This window comes from Muntiacus reevesi, chromosome 12 (assembly GCF_963930625.1).
Source record: "Muntiacus reevesi chromosome 12, mMunRee1.1, whole genome shotgun sequence".
NCBI classification, from domain to species: Eukaryota; Metazoa; Chordata; class Mammalia; order Artiodactyla; family Cervidae; genus Muntiacus; species Muntiacus reevesi.
The window spans coordinates 20,522,969-20,541,095 of NC_089260.1; the positions used below are offsets into that span (position 1 = coordinate 20,522,969).

The window sequence follows — 18,127 nt, forward strand, 5'->3', positions numbered from 1 at the left end:
AAAATTCACATTTTGGTAATGTTTTATAATCCACCAAATGTTTTTATTTAATGTTCAAAATACTCTGTGAGCTATTTCTCCAGAACAACATGAGCACCTAATTGGTTTTCAGCAAATATTTACTGAGTGTTGAATGGTTAGATGAAATATGAAAAGAAAGCATTTAGAAAGTCCCTGTATACAGAGATGTGCTGGTAAATGTTGACAACCCACCTTCCCTTCTCTCATCACTCCTAAGGCCCCGACTTAATGCACGTGCCTCTTTCTGTCATGCAAATGCTCCCACCGTGGCTGGTTTCAAGCTACCAAACTGACATCACTGAAGAAGGAGCTGGGATTTGATACATATATGTGGGTCCAACATACAGTTCACCTTTCGTAAGTGTAAGTAAGAAGAGATCTACTTATTCATTATTAGCCATCGATCTGGGAAAATTAGAATTATATGGCAGTTGATGATGACTTCAATTATTAATATTTTCCTTGAGTTACCACATTGAGAAAGACATTGAAAAACTGTTATTTAAGAAATGGAGGACACCCATTTCAAAGATTAGATCAGCCATTCACTCAATTTTATCGTATCTAAATGGCAAATTATGTGTATTGATGCAAAGGTACAGCTAGTTTAAAAGCTTGGGCAGCAGTATTCTGAAACCATGCGTGGCTCCATGCAGCTATTCCTGCTTCTTCAGAAAATGCAACATGACCCTTATTTTACAAAAGAGATTGGGTTGCTTACTACTAAGAAAAGAGAAAAGGGGATGATCGGAAGAATGTCTATACTTCCAAGTTTTGGTAAAAAAAAAAAAGTAACACTCTAAACACACACAAAGTCTAGAAATAATAAACCATTTGAGTTTAAAGAGCTATCTTTTGGAGGGGGGTTGAAGAATGAATCACATGTAAATTGATTTTGTTCTTTCAAAATGTTCTTGAACGTCTCAGTTGCTGTTACAGAGACCTCCATAGGCATCATTGGTTGAATGCACAGATAGAAACGGACAACAGTATAAAGGACTAGAAAATCTGTGGATTTTGGTATCTGCTGATACTGAGAATAAAACCCCTGCAGATACCAGGGGACAAAGTACTTTTTTTCTTCCTCTATTATTTTTGTTTTCCTGAATCCCTCAGTACTCTTCCATAAGTGACTTTTTATATTGAACTGAAATATGTATTTTATTATTCTGTTTATCAAATAAAGTTTGATATTTCATCTCCTGATCTAAATTTTTTCCCTTAAGGATCCGCTGTTTAAATGTTAAACTAACAATTTCCTGAAGCTGTCAAACTACATCAAAATGTCATTTCTCTCCTTTGGAATTCCTCATAATATCTGTTAACAGTGACAGCTGCACAGCATGATACTAAGTTTTTTATTAAGTAATAAAATCATTGATAGGAATCAAGTTTACAGATAACCCCCCTGTTTGGGACGAGGCAGGGGACAATTTTCTGTGTAAATTTATCTAAATTCCTTTCCATGACCTCTGAAACTATAGTCTTTGTTCCTTCCATTTGCAATTTGTCTATTTATCAAACACCTACTAGATAGCAAGTATTGGGCATAAAAAAGTAAGTTCTTCAAAGAACTAACATTCTAGCCAGGAGACCAGCTGAGTTCTGGGACTGAGAAACCCTGGCATTTCTCTACAATCTGTGCTTTGGAGTCCAGAGTGGTAAGTGATTAATGTTCTCGGGAAGGATAACAGGTGAGCAGGAGAAGTGATCTGGGCACTTCCTGTTTGCCTTCAAACTCTTATCCTCACTCACAAAGAAGTCTGAATATTTTAAATGAAAACCAAGGGAAGAACTCTCATTACCTCATGTGAATATAAAATCTAGGATTCTTAACCGCTCTTTTTCTTAACTTCAGTGTGATATGTTTCTTCTATAAAATTATCTTTGCCTAATGGAGATTTTAAAAAAAGATCTGAAACATCTCCACACAATCCTCAAACCTCATTTTATCCACTTTATTTGATACTTTTTCCACATTAACACTTTTAAAAATAACAGATTCCCCACGATTTGAATTTCACAATTATGTTCTTTTTTCTTGTTCTGTTGAAGTCCCATGGTATAGTGAGAGTCCAGAAAGCATTACCACAAACCCTGGCTCTTATGATTCCTCACTGCTTAGCCCAGGGAAATTTTACCTAATTTTGCTGAGAGTCAGTTTTCTATTCTGTAAAACAGGGATGATACTATCTCACATGGCTTGCTGTGCAGATTAAGTGAAATAAAAACTATTAATTACACCAAGTACAGTGCCTGACAGATCATAAGTGCTCAGAACAACGTATTATAATGACAACTTTACTTATTGTTATTGTAAAGGCAATCATGGACTAAAATACCTTCAAAATTGAGATCAGAAGAAAATAGTAAGAAGCTAACTCACAAAACTGATGGTGAACTCTGAAAAAAAATGACGTTGACATTAATTTTGCCAACAAAACACCCAACAACAGTTTGAAATAGAGAACTGATGAAGCCAATCATGTGGTGATCTTGGCTGCCTCAAACATTTTCCTAACAGGAGGAAGACTTAGGCAAAGCCAGTCTTTCAAATACAGTCTATCAGAAAACCTGGGTTCCATCTCTGGGTCAGGAGAATTCCCTTGAGAAGGAAATGGCAACCCACTCCAGTATTTTTGCCTGGAACATTCCATGGACAGAGAAGCCTGGTGAGCTACAGCCCATGGGGGCACAGAGTCTGACGTGACTGAGAGAGGCTAATATGAGGTGTTCTCAGTTAGCCTAGCATCCTTGCTGGTGAGCAGCAGGTACTGACAGCCAGGAGCTGCCTCACCCTGGGCATGATCCCTGGGTTGGGAAGATCCCCGGAGAAGGGAATGGCTACCCATTTCAGTATTCTTGCCTGGAAAATTCCATGGATAGAGGAGCCTGGCAGGCTACAGTCCATGGGATGGCAAAGAGTCCAACCCAACTGAGAGATTAACCCTTTCACTTTTTCTATTGGATCTACCGCCACAGAAAGTCTACGCCTTTCTGTTTATTCCTTGTATTACTACTACGAGTGTCATGAATGAACTAGCTTCCATAAATGTCTCCAATTATTTTTTCCCAAACCTAGCACAGAATAATTTATCTCCCATTAACTCACTTAAAGGGCTTCCCTTGTAGCTCAGTTGGTAAGGAATCTGCCTGCAGGGAGGGGGGATTGGGAACGGGAACACATGTAAATCCATGGCTGATTCATGTCAATGTATGGCAAAAACCACTACAATATTGTGATGTAATTAGCCTCCAACTAATAAAAATAAATGGGAAACAAACAAACAAAAAAGAATCTGCCTGCAGTGCAGGAGACCCGGGTTTGATCCCTGGGTTGGGAAGATCCCCTGGAGAAGGAAATGGCAACCCACTCCAGTATCCTTGCCTGGAAAATCTCATGGACAGAGGAGCCTGGTGGGCTGCAGTCCACGGGTCGCAAAGAGTTGGGCACGACTGAGCAACTGACACTTACTTAACTCACTTAAGTCAACCTTTATGTTTTACACTATGTGGTTTATTGCTTACGTATATAGCTTTTGGAGTCAGATAACCAGAGTTTATGTTTTGGTCCTGCCATATATGACCTATATGACATGACCAACTTTATTTCCTGAAGCTTCAGTTTCCTAATATTTAAAGTGGGGAAAATAATAAATACTGCCTCACTTACAAGGTTGTTACAGTGACAAGATCCCCTAGCACTATGCTTTGCCTCAGTAAGAGCTCAGTAAATGTTAGTATTGCTGTAATTTACCATATGATATTTAGAAATACATGGGAATCTTATAGTTTTTACCTACCTGTCACCTGTCAGCATCAACATTTACAAATTAACCCCAGCAAAATTGCAACCTTAAATATTTTGACGAAATACAATAGATGAAGAATCATAACATTCTGAGAATTTACAGCATTCCAGAGTACTCGTTTACTAAATCAAAGCTTTAGGAAGTGATTTTAAAAAAAGAAGAAGAAAGGATGAATCTTATTTATAACAAAGTCTGAGAATCCACAAGCAAAAAAATTTCACAAGACATTAGGGAAGAAATCAAAGAGACTACAAGACCCAAATGAAATGAATCAGAAAACAGCTGGAGAACTTTGGAAAAAGAGAAATGTATTTTAAAATGAAAAAAGACAAGGAAGCGTTAGAACAAATCCAAGGGTTATAAACTGTAATGGTTACATGGTCAGCTTGGGAACATTAATGAGTAAAGCCTGCAGATGAAAGTCATAAAGGCTGCCTCTGCAGGACTCCATCACCCAGCTCTAGCCTATTCATACCATATGATATTAAGGGCACTGGTTGCCTTCTATCACTCCCAAACCAGCAGTTTAGATGATTTTAATCTGAAATTTTTGATATGTTAGTGTATTTAGTTGAAGTGAATTTTTAAAATTGTTGAAAACACTGCATGAACTAAATAAACAAATGTGAAAATCCAAGACATATTAAAAGAACATACCTTTTAAGACCTCTCTTATAACAATAGGATTATTACAAAGACTTTATTAAAAATTCGGTCATCAAAGGGGGAAAACAAAGAGACTGAGCTGATATTTATAGACCTCCCACTAATGCTTTATATTTTAAAATCTCACTTGACTCTTACAGTCTCCTGGGGAGAAAACACTATCCTCCTTTTCGAGATGACGAAGCAGCCCAGGGATGACAGAGAAACTTGCTCTTGGCCACACGGCCAGGAAATGTGAAGTCAAGGTAGAATTCATATTTACTTGACCCCAAACCCTGCCATGAATGCACCTTGAAAGTGAAAGTGCTCAGTCGTGACCCCAAAGACTATACAGTCCATGGAATTCTCCAGGCCAGAATACTGGAGTGGGTAGCCTTTCCCTTCTAACAGGATCTTCTCAACCTAGGGATCAAACCCAGGTCTCCCGCCTTACAGGCGGATTCTTTGCCAGCTGAGCCACAAGGGAAGCCAAAGAATACTGGAGTGGGCTGCCTATCCCTTCGCCAGTGGATCTTCCCGACCCAGGAATCAAGCCAGGGTCTCCTGCATTGCAGGCGGATTCTTTACCAACTGAGCTATCAGGGAAGCCAGGACGGCCTTGCAGACCTTCATCTACAAGGAGCATGGTTTTCCAAGAGGCTGTTGAGTTTGAACTTCACGTTTTTTGTTCGTAGGGGAGGCCACGCCTCCCACTGCTGCTCCCAGCCAATGACAGCATGCTATGTAGCTGGACGCAGGAACCGGCTCAAGGGCTGGTTGTAGGCCTGGCTCAATCTTTTTTAGTCTGCAAGAGATGCTTCTAGGGTGCTTACCACGCTTTTTTTTCCTCTCCCTGTCTCATTCCTTGGGGCTGGGCTTGAGTTGCAGTCTGATGGCTCTCCACAGTCTTTCCCACTTTCCCCCCGATTTCTTCTCTGAGGTGTAAACTGGTGACCCTTTTATCTTTCTGGATGGCTACTTGTGAGTGGACCCTGACTAACAGCAACTGCCAAAAGCCCCACAGGGGCCCTGAACTTGCCTAGGAAAACCCGACTTGGTCCACTAGGAAACCCTGAATAGGCACTAATCTGCAAAGGAAAATGCATCCATCTAGTAATGATTGCTTTCTTTGAAAACTCTATTTGTCGGTAACCTAGGTAACCTTTTCTGACATCCCAGGAATAGGTTAGCCCATTGTATGGGATAATAGCAGCACCAACATCCAGGAGCACGTGACAGGACCACCCAGCCCATGGTAACAGCCCCTGCAGCCCCAAACTCACCTGGTCCCGCTGCTTGATCCGTTTGTAAATATATTCAGCAAATGGTTTACGAGGAATAAACTTCCCATCTCCTGCTGAGACACTGAAAACTCCAGCTTCATATACCACTTTGCCTCTTGAAATAGTCACTAGGGGCACCCCATGGCAAACCATGCCCTCGAAGATGTTGAAGTTGACGGCCTGATGATGAGTTTTTGCCGAAATGGTCCTGATGTAAAAACAAAGATGTTCCCGATCATGCCTGGCTCACTTGACAAGTATCAAATATTAAAATAATGGCTTAGAAGAAAATTTAGCAACTCTATTAAGCCATAGCTTTATTACTGGAACAAGTGACTTTAAGAATAGAACATAGCATTAACATTTCATTACCAAGTAATTACATTTTCTGAGGGAAAAACCCAATAGATCACTCTTTATGGTGATTAAAGAGGTGGAGCGGGTGGAAGAAGGGCATTGTCTCTGATGTCCTTGATTTTAAGTCATTTTTATGTATATGTTTAAAGAACAAAATATTAACTATAAAATATTTCAAATAGATGAATCTGATGAACATGCTGACCCAATACCCAACTCTACAGAATTTTAACTTTTTGCAGACACAGTTGAGGCTTCCTCAATACCTCTCCCCAAATTCCATTCCTAGAGGCAATGGTTAATGGGTAGCTTTCAAGGAAAATTATATCTTGAATTTCTTTCCCTTGTCTGTGGCAAAACTGGAAATTCGAGCACAATATAAATAACAAAATATGTTAGCATATAATCCCTTATTCACGTGTTTGTATATTCATCAGCTGTCTCGGTAGTTTATGAATACTTCTTAATCGCATACAATATGACTAAAGACTTCCAGGCTGGATATTTGGAAATGCTGGGTGTCTCCTTTCCCTAAATCACATTAAATGGAAAATGAAAAAGAAAATCTGGCAGCAGTGGACTATAAAAGCATAACCTGAAGTTTCTACAAATGCTTGCTCTCAGAAATGGATTAAAGAAAAGTGATTTGTTAAAAAAAATCCCAAGGTTAGGTGGAAGGAATAGCAGCTAACAGCTCCCCTGCAGCCCTAATCTGGAGGGTCAGAGCTGGTAGACTTCACAGAGCCACCTCCAATGGAAATGAATGGGATCACACTGGCCTGGTCCTGGGTTCCAGAACCCTGTACCCAACTACCTGTTAGGTTTCCACTCCTTAACGCGTCCAAACAAATTGTTGATCTTCCATGATGACTACAGTCCACACACTTGAATTTGCTCCTCTCTGGAGTTTCTCATCTCAATAAATGATCCTCCAACCATGTTTCCTCAATCCTTACCCATCATCAAGCCTATTGATTCCACCTCTCCCCTCAAAAAATCCCAAACCTACCCACTTGTCTCCCACTCTGCTGTCCCACTGAGTCCACACCACGACCGTCTCTCATCTGGACAACCCCAACACCTCTCGATGCTTCCACTCTATTTTTTTTTAGCAGTTTGTCTGTACTGTGCTGCATGTAGGATGGTTCCCTGACCAGGGATAGAATGCAGGGCATCTGCAGTGAAACCACCAAATCCTAACCACAGGCCACCAGGGAGCTCCCTCCGTGTTTCCACTCCTACCCTCCTGCACTCCTCACCACTCCCCACAAAGCTGCTCAAATGATTTTTTTTTTTTTTAATGAGTATCAGATCAGGTTGCATTTCTGCTTGAAACCCTCACTTGCTTCAGTCTGTTCCCCAAAAGCCAAATAGCTGTTTAAAAAGTCCAGATGATAATAACCACAAAAAAGAATCTGCTACCAATGAGAAACATCAGCATGGAAAAGAAAAAGAGGAGCTTCCTTATGCCAGGTGGATACTTTATGACATGCTATTTCATTTTTATAGCACCGCTTCAAGATAGTATTTTCTACACTTGACAAGTAAATAAATTGAGATTTAGAGAGATTAAATAACTTGTCAAAAGACCTATGACTACTTTGTTGAAACTGCAACCTTTTTATATTTTTAAAATTAACATACAATAAATTTACTTTTTTAGTGTTAGTTCTCTGAATTTTGACACCTGGATAGAAGTCTTATCCTCACAACACTCTGGACACAAAACAGTGCTATCACCTCCCAAAACTCATACTGTCCCTGTGTAGTCACAACTTCCCCTCACCCACAACTCTTGGAAAACCCTGATCTGTTCTCGTTATTGTAGCTGTCTCTTTTCAAGAATGTCATATAAATGGAATCATTGAGTAGGTAACCTTTTGAATCTGACTTCTTTCATTTGGCATAACTATTTTGAGATTTATCCAAGTCGTTGTACATATCAGGAGTTGATTTCTTTCTAATTGCTGTGTAGTATTACCTTGCATGGGCTTCCCAGGTGGCCCTAGTGGTAAAGAAACCCCTCCCAATGCAGGAGACTGAAGAGATGAGGGTTCTATCCCTGGGTCAGGAAGATCCCCTGGAAGAGGGCATGGTAACCCACTCCAGTACTCTTGCCTGGAGAATCCCATGGACAGAGGAGCCTGGCAGACTATGGTCCATAGGGTCACAAAGAGTCAGACACGACTGAAGCGACTTAGTGTGCACGCATTCCATTGTACAGATGCACGACTGAGTGTTTTTCCATTCACCTTCTGAAGGTCATTTTGGTTGTTTCCAATTTTTGATGATTATGAATACAGATGTTATAAAGATTCATGTACATGTTTGTTGTGAACTCTTTCCTACTATATATTCCCATGAGTGGCATTGCTGGGTCATATGGCCAGTGTATGCTGCCAAAAAAACAGCTTTCAGTATCTTAGAAATCAACTAACTGATATAGAGAAACATTAAAAGATTACTAATGATTGGGAGGTGGGTACAAATACAACAACAATAATTTCAAACACTAAGGAAATGAATAAAATAGTTAAAGGGTTAGTAGGTATAGAATGAGTTATGAATAAGCTATGAGTTGGTGATAAAAGATACAGGCTTAAAGAAAAATAAATCTAGGAAACAATATAAAGGAGATTTAGACCTTCAGGCTACAGTGACTTTTTTATGACCATCACAATCTGTCTGTGATAATTTCATAGTCTAGTACTGCGTTCCTGCTTTTCATAGTTACATTGATGGCAGAAGCTCTTGGGCTTATATTGTAGTATGTTACATAAGCATGTCTAGACTGATGCATTAGTAAGGCCACTATATAGAGAAAATAAAATGCATAGTAATTCATGCTGAAATGGTTATTTACATACAAGATTGGGAGGCAAGAAAGAGAAAACCCTAAATTATAAAACTTTATTTCTCTAAGCAGAAAGTTAAGAGTTACAGATGCTGTTAGGAAAATAATCTAACAGAAGAAATAAGTGCTATACACAAAAATTGCCATTATAATATCTACTATTGAAAAACTGAAGCATAACAATTTTCCAATGATTACTCAATGGAATATGGTATATCTACGAAAGACTAGAATTAAGAATACACTGGGAAAGCAAAGAAAATGATGATTATATAATTTAAATGAGAAAAAAAAGTTGGGTTTTCCTAACTTCCTAGAAAGCATGGGTGAACACATATGCATGTGGACAAATGCAAAAGAAATATACAAAGCAAAGTGCTTGTGTGGCAGAGGAAAAACAAATATGCAAAAAACAAGTAAATATGAAAGCAAAAGATCTGTGGCAGCAAAATATCAAATCACATTTCTCTGCCTCAGCCAAAATAAAAGTCAGGTTTTTACTTTCTCATGTTGGAGTTAGCAAGAGGAAGAGGGCAATTAGGCAACATCTAAGTGATTCACTATAATAAGGTATTATGTAAATGAGGTCAAATTAACACAAAATATAAATTCTTGGCATTATCACCAGCAGCAAAAAGTATGAGCTCCCACTCGCACATTGGAAGGTGTCTGACAGGGTGTCATTTCTCACCCAAGTGTTTCTTCCAGCTGAGCTGCGAGTTTGCAGCTCTTTAGGTGCTGTCAGACTTCTGAATCTTCTCTTTCCCCGGGTGCCCTTCTCACTGCTCACACCTGCTCTCTCCCTGCCCCTGCCATGCCAACTTTTTTACCTTCCACTAGACTCTGCTCAAAAATCCTGCTCCCATTCAATTATATCTCAATAAAACTGACAAAGAAAAGAAGAGAAATGAAATGAAAAGAAACTAAACAAAAGGAAAGGAAAGAAAAAAGAATACTGGTCCCCCTAGAAGCTAACCCTGATGACCCACGGTAAAACTTTGCATATTCCTCTGTGGTTTCAGTTCAGTTCAGTTCAGTTCAGTTCAGTGGCTCAGTCGTGTCCGACTCTTTGCAACCCTGTGAATCGCAGCACGCCGGGCCTCTCTGTCCATCACCAACTCCTTGAGTTTACTCAAACTCATGTCTATTGAGTTGGTGATGCCATCCAACCATCTCACCCTGTCATCCCCTTCTCCTCCTGCCCCCAATCCCTCCCAGCATCAGGGTCTTTTCCAATGAGTCAACTCTTCGCATGAGGTGGCCAAAGTATTGGAGTTTCAGCTTCAGCATCAGTCCTTCCAATGAACACCCAGGACTGATCTCCTTTAGGATGGACTGGTTTGATCTCCTTGCTCTGTGGTTTAGCATTATGTAAATCAGTTACTATGTTTTGTATGTTTTGGAAATAGAATACTGATTTAAACGGAATGTAAACATCCAGTCCTACAGTTCTGTTGTGTACTTAACATTTCTGGTGAACTGTACAAGCTCATTAGTAATAAATAAATAAGCATGGTTACAATTATTATTCTTAGTTGTATTGTATCCAGTTATGTGAAACATTTGTTTATCAATACCTAACAGTACTTAGCAATACCAACATTATCAACATGATCAAATCCACAGATAAGGATTATCACCCCATGTCTGGATGAGGCTGAAATACAGCTGTGTAAGAGCCTGCAAGGAGATCCAACCAGTCCATCCTAAAGATCAGTCCTGGGTGTTCATTGGAAGGACTGATGCTGAAGCTGAAACTCCAATACTTTGGCCAGCTCATGCGAAGAGTTGACTCATTGGAAAAGACCTTGATGCTGAGAGGGATTGGGGGCAGGAAGAGAAGGGGATGACAGAGGATGAGATGGCTGGATGGCATCACTGACTTGATGGACATGAGTTTGAGTAAACTTCGGGAGTTGGTGATGGACAGGGAGGCCTGGCGTGCTGCGATTCATGGGGTTGCAAAGAGTCAGACACAACTGAGCAACTGAACTGAACTGAACTGAAGAGCTTGCCCAGTTTGATATTGAAGGAACCTCTGAGAGGTTGGAATCACTGCCACTTTTTGAGTAAACTGATATATCTGTAACCCCATCATATGAAGATTTTAAAACTTGTGGTACATTTTCAATATTTGTTTTAAACAAAAAATGCAATACAGTATCATCACAAGGTTTATTAAATTATTACAGAATGTATTTAAAATCTACTTATTACCAGTACAGTAGGGGAGATGCTTCCCTCATAGCTCAGTTGGTAAAGAATCTGCCTGCAATGTAGGAGACCCAGGTTCAATTCCCGAGTTAGAAAGATCCCTTGGAGAAGGAAATGGCAACCCACTCCAGTCTTCTTGACCGGAGAATTCCATGGACAGAGGAGCCTGGCAGGCTACAGTTCACGGGGTCGCATGAGTCAGACACAACTTAGCAACTAAACTACGACCATGAGAGATGTGGTCCACTGATGGAAGAAGCACAAGTTCAAAGTCACACAATTGCTTTTGTAAGGACGCTTCTCCCTTTGAGCATGCTTCTTCCAAGGCAGAGGCCTTCTGCTCTAATGCAGAAGCCACAACACACTTCTCAGACACCTTTGCAGCGGACCCCGTCAAGTGACCTGGCCTCCTCCAAAATGGTGCCCCCGCACCAGTCTTTGCATGGCAAGCTGGTGGCTCAGGAAGCAGGTGCCACAGAATCCATGTTGGTGAAGGTAGAGCTGGACCAATCCTGTTTTTCAGGCCAGCTGTGACAGAGGTTTAGCACTAGGTTTCAAGCTCTGCTTCAGTCAAACCATCCATGATAAGTGAGTCAGGAACAGTCCTGGAGCTCTCCACATCCTGTGGTAGACTTGGGGCATGGGTCCCAGCTACACATCCTCTCAGCCTGGTCTTCTGGCCCTCCTGGAGATTCTCTGAGCCACCAGTTCTTTTTAACACGTTCCTCTTTTTTTTTTTTAACCACCTAGCTTAGAGTTCTTTTGCTTGCAGCTGAAGAAACCTGCCTGATACACTTTCTTTCAGCCATCTAAGAAGAAAGCAAGAACAACATGCCTGGGCTCTGACTAAGAGGGATTCAGTCATTGGACTAACATGTCATCATCCTAAGGTTCAGTGACACTGGGAGATTAAATTGGAGCAGGTGACAAATTGGAGCTTTGCAGTGTATTTCAGCCACACGTGTGGTCCTCTTCCGAGAGATGCAGTGTAGCAAGCACTGCAGTTCCAACCCTTGACGTTCACTCTCCCTTCCTCTGGTTTTAGCCACACCCCCAATTTTTCTTTAAGAAAACTCTCTCACGAATTCCCTGGTGGTTCAGCGGTTAGGACTCCATGTGTGTCCACTGCAGGGGTGGTGGGTTCAATCCCTGGTCAGAGAACTAAGTTTCTGCATGCTGTGGGGTGTGGCCAAATAAAAAAGAAAGAAAGAAATGTTTCTCCCCCATTGTAGTTAATCTGGCAAGATGGTCACACAGGGTGCCCTATTCTTCCCTGGCTAAGAGGTGGGAAACCACAATATTTCCCAAGAATTTGAATCTTTGGCAGGATGACAAAAAAAAAAAAAAAAGTGATTGGAGGGTACATCCCTGAACACAGATCAACTTCTGCCACAGTCTGTCCGGGGTTGCTCTGGGCTCTGCTCTTTCAAAGCCTGGCCCATAGACTATTCCTTTGATCTGTGAGCTCCCCATGACCTTCCCATAGACCATTTTTACTTACCTGAGTATAAGTTACTTGCTCTGGTTTGCAGCCAAAGACCCTGACTGATAAAAACCTTGGCCTTTGGAGAGTAATTCCTGTAATGAAGAGTCCATGGATGTCTCTGAGGCACAGTTCAAAAGGTCTGTTACTCAAAAAGAAATCAGAAGCTACTTTCCACCAAATCTATCCACAGAATAGATGTGAATGTGGGGTGATGTTCTGATTCCATTCATAAGTCAAACCAAAGAGCTGTGAGATTCATCATCAAACATTTTTTTCAATTTAATGATATGCAAGCCAGCTCAGGAGAGGAGTAATTATAAGAAATACCTTCTTTTTGACTACTGATTGGATGACTAGGCTCTTGGTCTGTCCCGGTGGTGACAGGAAAGACAAGAATGATTAAAGCCTTCCCATCTGGGAAGTGAGGCTAGAGTTCCTGGACCACTGACTCTTCATTAGCAGATTCTCCGTGGTCACCCTGCCCCAAGGGAAAAACTGGTCTCTGTCAAATGAGCTTTGAGCCTGTATCAAGCAGGCACGTCTCTCTGCAGAGAGGTGTCAAGGTTGTCTTAGCGAGTCCCAATTATACACATCTCCAAGGCTTGAGCTGACAGGAAAGCAGAAGCCCTAAAGATAACATTAAGCTGTTTTTCAACTGAGTCAATAACTTTGATACCACTGACATCACAGCCACAGAAAAACATTCTGTCCCTTTGCAAATAGCTTCCTATCAAAGAGCTGTGTGCTCCTACAGATGAGAAAAATCACTGAAGCAAAGCCTGCGGGAGATGGCAACACTGTCCGTGTGCTTTCAGAGAGAACACTGGGGAGAGGACGAGAATTTCTGAGAATAGTTGGGGGTCTTCCTGACCGCAGAGAAGTCACTTTTGTAGGTATTTTCTTATAGTTTCTCCAACTCAGCTACTTCGTCCACGGCATGAATAGATTCTTACCATGAGAACCAAATGGAAGTTAAAAGAATGTATCAGGTCTATTAGTGGTTTCTTCAAAAATATATCTTGTCTCAAAAAAAGGGAGGGGGTGGGAGGAATTGGGAGTTTGGGATTGACACATATATACTATTGATACTATGTACAAAGTAGGTAAGGAATGAGAACCTACTGTATAGCACAGGAAACTCTACTTAATGTAATGTGGTCACCTGAGGGGGAAGGAAGTCCAAAAGGAAGATGATATTCACACAGGTGTGGCTGATTCTGATTCATTTTGCTATACAGTAGAAACTGACACAACATTGTAATCAACTATACTCCAATAAAAATTAACTTAAAAACATATATACCTCATCTGTCTACACTGAGTTATGACACCTTATATATTGAACATGAAAGGATAGTAACCATTTAAAGCTTCCCAAGAAGAACTAAAGAGACTCTTGATGAAAGTGAAAGAGGAGAGTGAAAAAGTTGGCTTAAAACTCAACATTCAGAAAATTAAGATCATGGCATCTTGTCCCATCACTTCATGGCAAATAGATGGGGAAACAGTGGAAACAGTGGCAGACTTTACTTTGGGGGGCTCCAAAATCACTGCAGATGGTAAGTGCAGCCATGAAATTAAAAGATGCTTACTCCTTGGAAGGAAAGTTATGACCAACCTAGACAGCATATTAAAAGGCAAAGACATTACTTTGACAACAAATTTCCATCTAGCCAAAGCTATGGTTTTTCCAGTAGTCATGTATGGATGTGAGAGTTGGACTATAAGGAAAACTGAGCCCCCAAGAATTGATGCTTTTGAACTGTGGTGTTGGAAAAGACTCTTGAGAGTCCCTTGGACTGCAAGGAGATCCCATCAGTCCATTCTAAAGGAAATCAGTTCTGAATATTCATTGGAAGCACTGATGCTGAAGCTGAAACTCCCATACTTTGGCCACCTGATGTGAAGAGCTGACTCATTTGAAAAGACCCTGATGCTGGGAAAGATTGAAGGCAGGAGAAGGGGATGACAGAGGATGAGATGGTTGGATGGCATCACCGACGAAATGAGCATGAGTTTGAATAAACTCTGAGAGTTGGTGAAGGACAGGGAAGCCTGGCATGCTGCAGCCCATGGGGTTGCAGAGTCGGACACGACTGAGCAACTGAACTGACTGACTGAACAACATTATGAGGAAGATACTATTTTTTCTCCCATGCAGTAGACAAAGATGATGACACAAAAAGGTGAATAACTCATGCTCTGTTACACAGCTTGTAAGTTCATGTATCTCACATGAGATAAGAAGTTGAACTATTAACCACTAGACAAGTAGCCCCTTGAAAGCTCTATGAGAAGTTTATTGCAAAGCATGCAATCAATGAAAACATTCTTCCTCCACCAGGAAACAAATGAGGAGCAACTCGTCCCGTACTTCCTGGTATTTCTCAAGTCTGTTTTCTGTTTAGGCACAAGAGATTTAGGATGCTATTAAAAATTCCTTAAACTGAGATTGGATATTCTCCAGGTGATCACGATGGAAGACTTTTTTTTAACGTGTGTTCCAAATGTCCATTTCAAAGTACTTCTCTGTCAATTTCTTGGATGTGGCAAGTTATATAAATGGGGAGCAAAGCAGTCACTTCTCTGGAAATGCTAAATGGTGTTGCTTCAAGTGTATTCTCATTATTAAGCAAAGTTGCTGCTCACTGCACCCATCAATCTTCCATCCTCTCTGCAGACTTCTGCACCGCCTCCCACAGAAGAGAAAATGGGAATTGCTTCAGCCACGTTATTAAATCTAAATTGGACAATCACTTGGAACTCTATTGGTGCTCCATGGATGACAAAACATTCAATGCAGATTCATAAAAATGCTGCCCAAATATTGACTTACAGAAATAAACTGATCAGGTAAACCAGCTATTTTGTCCTTGGAGTTCTATTCTACAGGTCATGGATAGTGGTATAGACCGCAGTTAGATACACTGGATTTAGACTCTAGAAAGTTGACCTTGGGCTTCCGTGGTGGCTCGGATGGTAAAGAGTCTGCCTACAATGCGGGAGAGATCTGGGTTTGATCACTGGGCTGGGAAGATCCCCTGGAGAAGGAAATGGCAACCGACTCCAGTATTCTTGCCTGGAGAATCCCATGGACAGAGGAGCCTGGCGGGCTACAGTCCATGGGGTCGTAAAGTGTCGGACACGACCGAACAACTAATACAACAACAAGCTGACCTTGGAAGGAGGTACCACATCTTTCACCCCCTCACACAGCGCTGAGCAAATAGGAGACACTTTGCCTACATATTTGTTTATCTGAAAATAAGTTATTAGCTAATTTTGACATTACTACTTAACATAAATATTTCATGGTTTATATAGTAGTTTTCAGAAAGTGGGGAACTAAGAATAATTTAGTGTCTCAAAGGGACAGGAGCTGAATGTGAATCAGCAAAAGTTTAGCATGATTCTAGGAGGCACGTCTTACTAATGTTAAACAAGGAAGTGCTTACTGCTGAGGTTGATTGTGAGCTTTCAGAAGGTGAGGCTGTGGGCTCAATATATTGGTTCTGTGTTAGAAATAACTTTCTGGGGTGGGGGGGGGGTGGACTTGGCCTTGTAATGACATTGTTACCCTTCCTGGGAAACTGCCTTGCTCTTAGCAAGATGACACTGATACCCTATCTATGGGTGCAACTTGGGCAGAGAAAGATGCGGATTTTCTGCATAGTAATGCATGCTCTCTCAGTCACTACAGCCATGCCCAACTCTTTGTGACCCTATGGACTATAGTCTTCCAGGCTCCTCAGTCCATGGGATTCTCCAAGCAAGAGTACTGGAGTGGGTTGTCATGTCCTCCTCCAGGGGATCGTCCCCACCCAGGGATCGAACCTGCATCTCCTGCATTACAGGTGGATTCTTCACAGCTGAGTCACCGGGGAAGCTGTATAGGTTTTCCATACAGCAATACACTAGGTCAAATTCACATAATATCCTTCCTGAAAATCAGAATAGACCAGGTCCTGAAGATTATGTTCAGCTCTAATAACATATTTTAGGAACAAAACAAGGCTTACTGGAATATAAAGGGAAGACAGTAGGGTTCTCAATAAAGGGATGGAAAAAGAGAACGCTAGATAACAGAAATGTCAGAGGGACTTCTCAACTTTTTTTTTTTTTTTGGAAAGGAAAAAGATGACCTATTTTCCCTCCATCCCTGCTGAAGGGAATAAAAAGAGGTAGTAAGCAGAAATGCAGATGAAATGTGGTATGACACTGGAAGATAACTTCTTGACAACCAGGAGTGAGATGTGTTAGTGAAGAAGAGCAAAGTCTATGGCCGGGAAACAGATCCATGGACGTGGCTGCCAGTGAACTGTGTGAAGAAGTCAGAAGGAATTTCCAGCTCCACAAACCTAAGAATGGACCCCTGGCTGCCAGCATTCCTGAGGCAAATAGAATGTCGAGTGATACCATTTCCAAGTCACTTCAAATAGGGACCCTCAGAAACTCCAAAACTGTCATTTGCTTATAATAACCATAACCAAAATACTTAGGATTTACTCTGTCATAGGCATTGAAAGCATTATCTCATTTAATCCTTGCAGTAAACCTATGATATTGATGTATTATCATTATGCCTATTTTACGGATGAGAAAACTGAGGTCAAAAGAGGTTAAAATTTCCAGGACACAGTGAGCATGTGGCAAAGCTAGACCCTGAACTTCAGTCTGTGAAGTAAAAAGGCTTCCGAGTAATGATGAAAAGCAGCTTGATTTAATGGCAATGCAGGTTCTACACACTCTTTCAGAAGTGGCCTGAGACAATCGGTTGTTAACTACGCAAAATGCTATGCTTATGTATTTCTGCCACAGCTAGCAAGTTTTTCCTCGTGCTGACTGCTCAAATACCATCAGTCAGTTTTGAATGGATGGAGTTACTGATGATCCAAGTAGCTAAAGGGAATTTCCTTAGAATTTTTTAGACATAAATTGTGAATAACAAAGTAACATTTTCCCATCACTTTTTAAATTCTGTCTAAAGTTTGTGCTGTGCAATGATACTCCACAAGAGCCACTCAGATACCAGAGGCTTCCCCGGTGTCATGGTGTGAATGAACCAGAGTCCCAGGTGTCCAGAGAAGGCGCTGACCTTGGATGTTCAAGAAGTCTGTAATCTCCCAAAACCCTAAATCAGGGCTTGGAAAACTATCAGAGGTTGCAGATCAAATCAGGCCCACAGCCTGTTTTTGTAAATAAAGCTTTACTAGCACATAGCCACGTTCATTCAGCTATGTATGACTTGTGGCTGCTTTTGTATCTCAATGGCAATGTTGAATAGTAGCAACAGAGGTAGCAACAATAGTAGCAATCATAAAGCAGCAGGTTTTATGGCCCATAAAACCTAAACTATTTTCTCTCTGGCCCTTTACAAAAGGAGAGTTGACCTCTGCTCTAAATGCTGCTGCTGCTGATGCTAAGTCGCTTCAGTCGTGTCTGACTCTGTGCAACC

General features: G+C 41.1%; 1 protein-coding gene across 2 annotated transcripts in view; it reads right to left on the reverse strand.

Annotated features, from left to right (window-relative positions):
- Positions 1 to 18,127, reverse strand: part of DPYS (dihydropyrimidinase) — a 110,681-nt gene that overhangs the window by 20,273 nt on the left and 72,281 nt on the right. For both annotated transcript variants that reach the window (XM_065902704.1, XM_065902705.1), the window contains exon 8: positions 5,762 to 5,969. In XM_065902704.1, the coding sequence (XP_065758776.1) occupies positions 5,762 to 5,969 (208 nt within the window). The remainder of the gene's footprint in view (positions 1 to 5,761; positions 5,970 to 18,127) is intronic.